Source organism: Hippocampus comes, unplaced genomic scaffold (genome assembly GCF_001891065.2).
Source record: "Hippocampus comes isolate QL1 unplaced genomic scaffold, H_comes_QL1_v1.1 scaffold186, whole genome shotgun sequence".
Lineage (NCBI taxonomy): Eukaryota > Metazoa > Chordata > Actinopteri > Syngnathiformes > Syngnathidae > Hippocampus > Hippocampus comes.
This window is the reverse complement of record NW_017806236.1, coordinates 940,850-943,763: the sequence shown is the minus strand read 5'-3', so window position 1 is coordinate 943,763 and position 2,914 is coordinate 940,850. Positions and strand designations below refer to the sequence as shown.

The following is a 2,914-nucleotide window of genomic DNA, read 5'->3' as shown; positions in this document are numbered from 1 at the left end:
CCCCCGCCCCCCCAATGTATGAAAAAGCCCTCAAAAGATATTTACTGGAAGGCTCGAGACAGACTCGACGATGAAACTGAAGTAACACAAAAAAAAGTTCCCCATGGCTGATTTAAAGGAGAATTCTGACATGAACCATTTTCTTCACATTTCATGTCCAGTATGGCTATGGAAAAATTAAACAATGAGATGAATTGAAAAATGATCTCCTTTCGAGTTGTTGCTTGTTAAGTTTGTGGTCTGAGTGTCTGAAACTAGAACAACACCAAAACTTAAAGACGAAATAACGACACAATGATTTGAATGTTTTTCTCCTCCAATGTGAGCCAAAGAGTTATTCGATTAGTCAAGTGTTGCTAGGGCGTAGAAGCCACTCTGAAGGCTTAACACAGACTGTTGGCTTTTTATTGAGCGACATCTTTTAGCCAGTGACACATTTACAAGCTGGGGGGGGGGGGCGACTTAGTCCTCAAAATCTAGTTTATGATTATACTTGAGGACCCGCAGAATTTTCGCACATGCTTTTAAAAAGGCGTTAGACCAAGACATCGCAGAAAGGTCTCCAACTACAGTTAGGTCCAATAACAGTTGGCTGTTCCCACAGAGCAGAGAGAATAATTTAGCAGTTAATGTTGTTGCATGCTCTGTTTTGTATATATTGGCGCTCTGTGTGTGTTCAAGTAGCGGATGGTTCAAGTTTATAGTGACTTCATCATTGATGCTAATTTTTGAAAAGGAGGGGATTGGAAATGAATAATGTGAGAAAAGACAAAAAAGAGTGGAGACAAACGTGAAAGTGGACATTGGATTTTTTTTAAAAACACCTTCCATCATTTCTAACTGCTGGGTTTTAAATTTGAGTATAAAACTATTCAAAACGAGATGGGATTACATTAATAGCACACCTGATGCTGACACCGTTGCACTGCCTGGAGTAGAATTGCAGAGATGTTTATTATTAATTCATTTTTGTTCTCCCCCCGTTGTTATCAGATTCGCATTTGCCGTGTAGCAAACATTTGTGGATTTTGTAAAATCAGAGAAATGTTGTGAAGTTAAGACTTGAATGCCCATGTGGCCAAGAAAAACTTTTGTTCAAAAAGAAAAACTTGGCCTGCCACTAAAATGAAAAAGAGCAATTTCAATTGGCAAAGCATTTATTACTATGTGGGAGGGACCAAATAATACATTCTTGCTTATTTCCTGAAAAAATTAGGAAATAATACAAAGTAGCCTGGTCCAATGGTGAAGGAATGAGTCATGTAGAAAAGAAAGTGAACACACTCTCCGCTACAATCATTCAATCCTAAAACCTACACATCCAACAAGGACAAAAAGAGCGAGGACAGCGTACCCGACGAGGAGTCGGAGGATTTTAGAGCAAAAGACCAACCATCAGGGGTCATAGACGCACAGTGAGGTAAGCGCAGCTCCACCGGCTTGAGGAACTTGAGTCCGTGAGGGCCGCACATCACCAGCGGGCTTAGCAGCGTTTCCCCTGTGTGGACATGCACCGGCATTCACAAGTCACTCATTCTGGAGAACAACTCAACTTTTGCGTGGCGTTTGTTGCTGTGCTGGGTGGGTCATCTCAAGACACGCCTGATGATTTTCTTCCCTTGTTGTGTGGTCTTCTCCCGTCTTAAAAATCGGCGAAGATGCTCACCTTTGCATTTTCGTTTCATGGGCCAACACTAAAGGAATGACGCTTTGCTACGATGTGAAGTTATAAGTGAGACTGACCTTTCTCCTTGTCGAGCGGGGGCAGGATGCTGTTGTCGCGGCACACCTTGAAGTAAATCTCCTGCTCCACGTTCTCCGGGATGGCACCCTGGGGGATGATGATGCTGACGCCCGTCTCGATGGAGCTCAGGACCCCTCCGTTGCAGTTGAAGATGCCTCGGGCGGTGGCCACCACCGTGTGCCCTTCGTCCTCGTCGTCATCGTCCAGCGCGCCGGGGCTGCGGCAGGGGTCAGAGTCATCAATCAGGGCGGTGTTTGGTGCGCAACAATGCACGTTAAGAGCAGCACAGTGACCTCACTGTGGGGGAAAAAAGAAACCGAGTGAGAATTACCTGACAGGAATGGCTTTGGGGATGGCGTTGATGTTATTGTGCTGGTATTTGGGCCTGTTGTCCATGGTGCGAGTGAAGGTGTCCAGACCGCTGTCATGGTCCAGAGGCTGAGGCGAAAGCTGCGGCTTTCCCCCGCTGTTGCTCACCACGCCGGGCTTGCCGAGGAGCTCCGTCTTCACCTGTGTGTCGTTGGGCAGCAGGTTGTGGTTGAACTTGGGGCTCTCGAACTTGCGCTCGAACGGTCGTGCCGAGCTGGTGTACGGCTTGGGGACGTAGCGATTGTAACCGGTGGGAACGGGAGCACCGATGGTCTTCGGGGGAGCCGTATCCGTGCCGTTGACCGGGGACTTGTCGGGAAGGGCCCTTGGGGGCAGATAGCCAATGGGCGTGGGGTCATCCCTGCTAACGGGTCTGAGAGCTGCCAGGTCTGGTTTCGGATTGGGCGGGCTCAGTGGCTCGGGTATGGAGTTCACTGGACAAAATAGAACCAATCGCAGAATTACACCCAACAATATCCAGCCATCCATTGTCTGAACCTACTGATCCTCACATCCATAAATACTAAATCAAAGATCCTTTCAATAAGTTAGTCAAGAGACGTTTGTATTACACTGTATCATAAGATTCAACCGGATGATGTGTTGGAAACAAACGGCTTTTTGGGGTAATGTTTTTGTGTAAAATCACCTTGGGAAAATCCGGTCAAAAAATGCTTGACTATTTCTCAACATATCTCAGGACCTGAACTAAGTCTGCTCGTCGGAGAACGCATTGATCTCCAATTGGCTGACTGTTTTCAGTTAAAAATAACAGTGAGAAACTGGCATGAGCCAAAATTC

The 2,914-nt window shown here is 46.4% G+C and overlaps 1 protein-coding gene across 1 annotated transcript in view; it reads right to left on the bottom strand.

The window, feature by feature from the left end:
- Nucleotides 1-2,914, bottom strand: part of LOC109507491 (tight junction protein ZO-1-like) — a 5,263-nt gene that overhangs the window by 1,083 nt on the left and 1,266 nt on the right. Inside the window, exons 4-6 of the mRNA XM_019856948.1 lie at nt 2,076-2,547; nt 1,744-1,961; nt 1,394-1,498 (exon numbers count right to left, since the gene is read on the bottom strand). Of these exons, the coding sequence (XP_019712507.1) occupies nt 1,394-1,498; nt 1,744-1,961; nt 2,076-2,547 (795 nt within the window). The remainder of the gene's footprint in view (nt 1-1,393; nt 1,499-1,743; nt 1,962-2,075; nt 2,548-2,914) is intronic.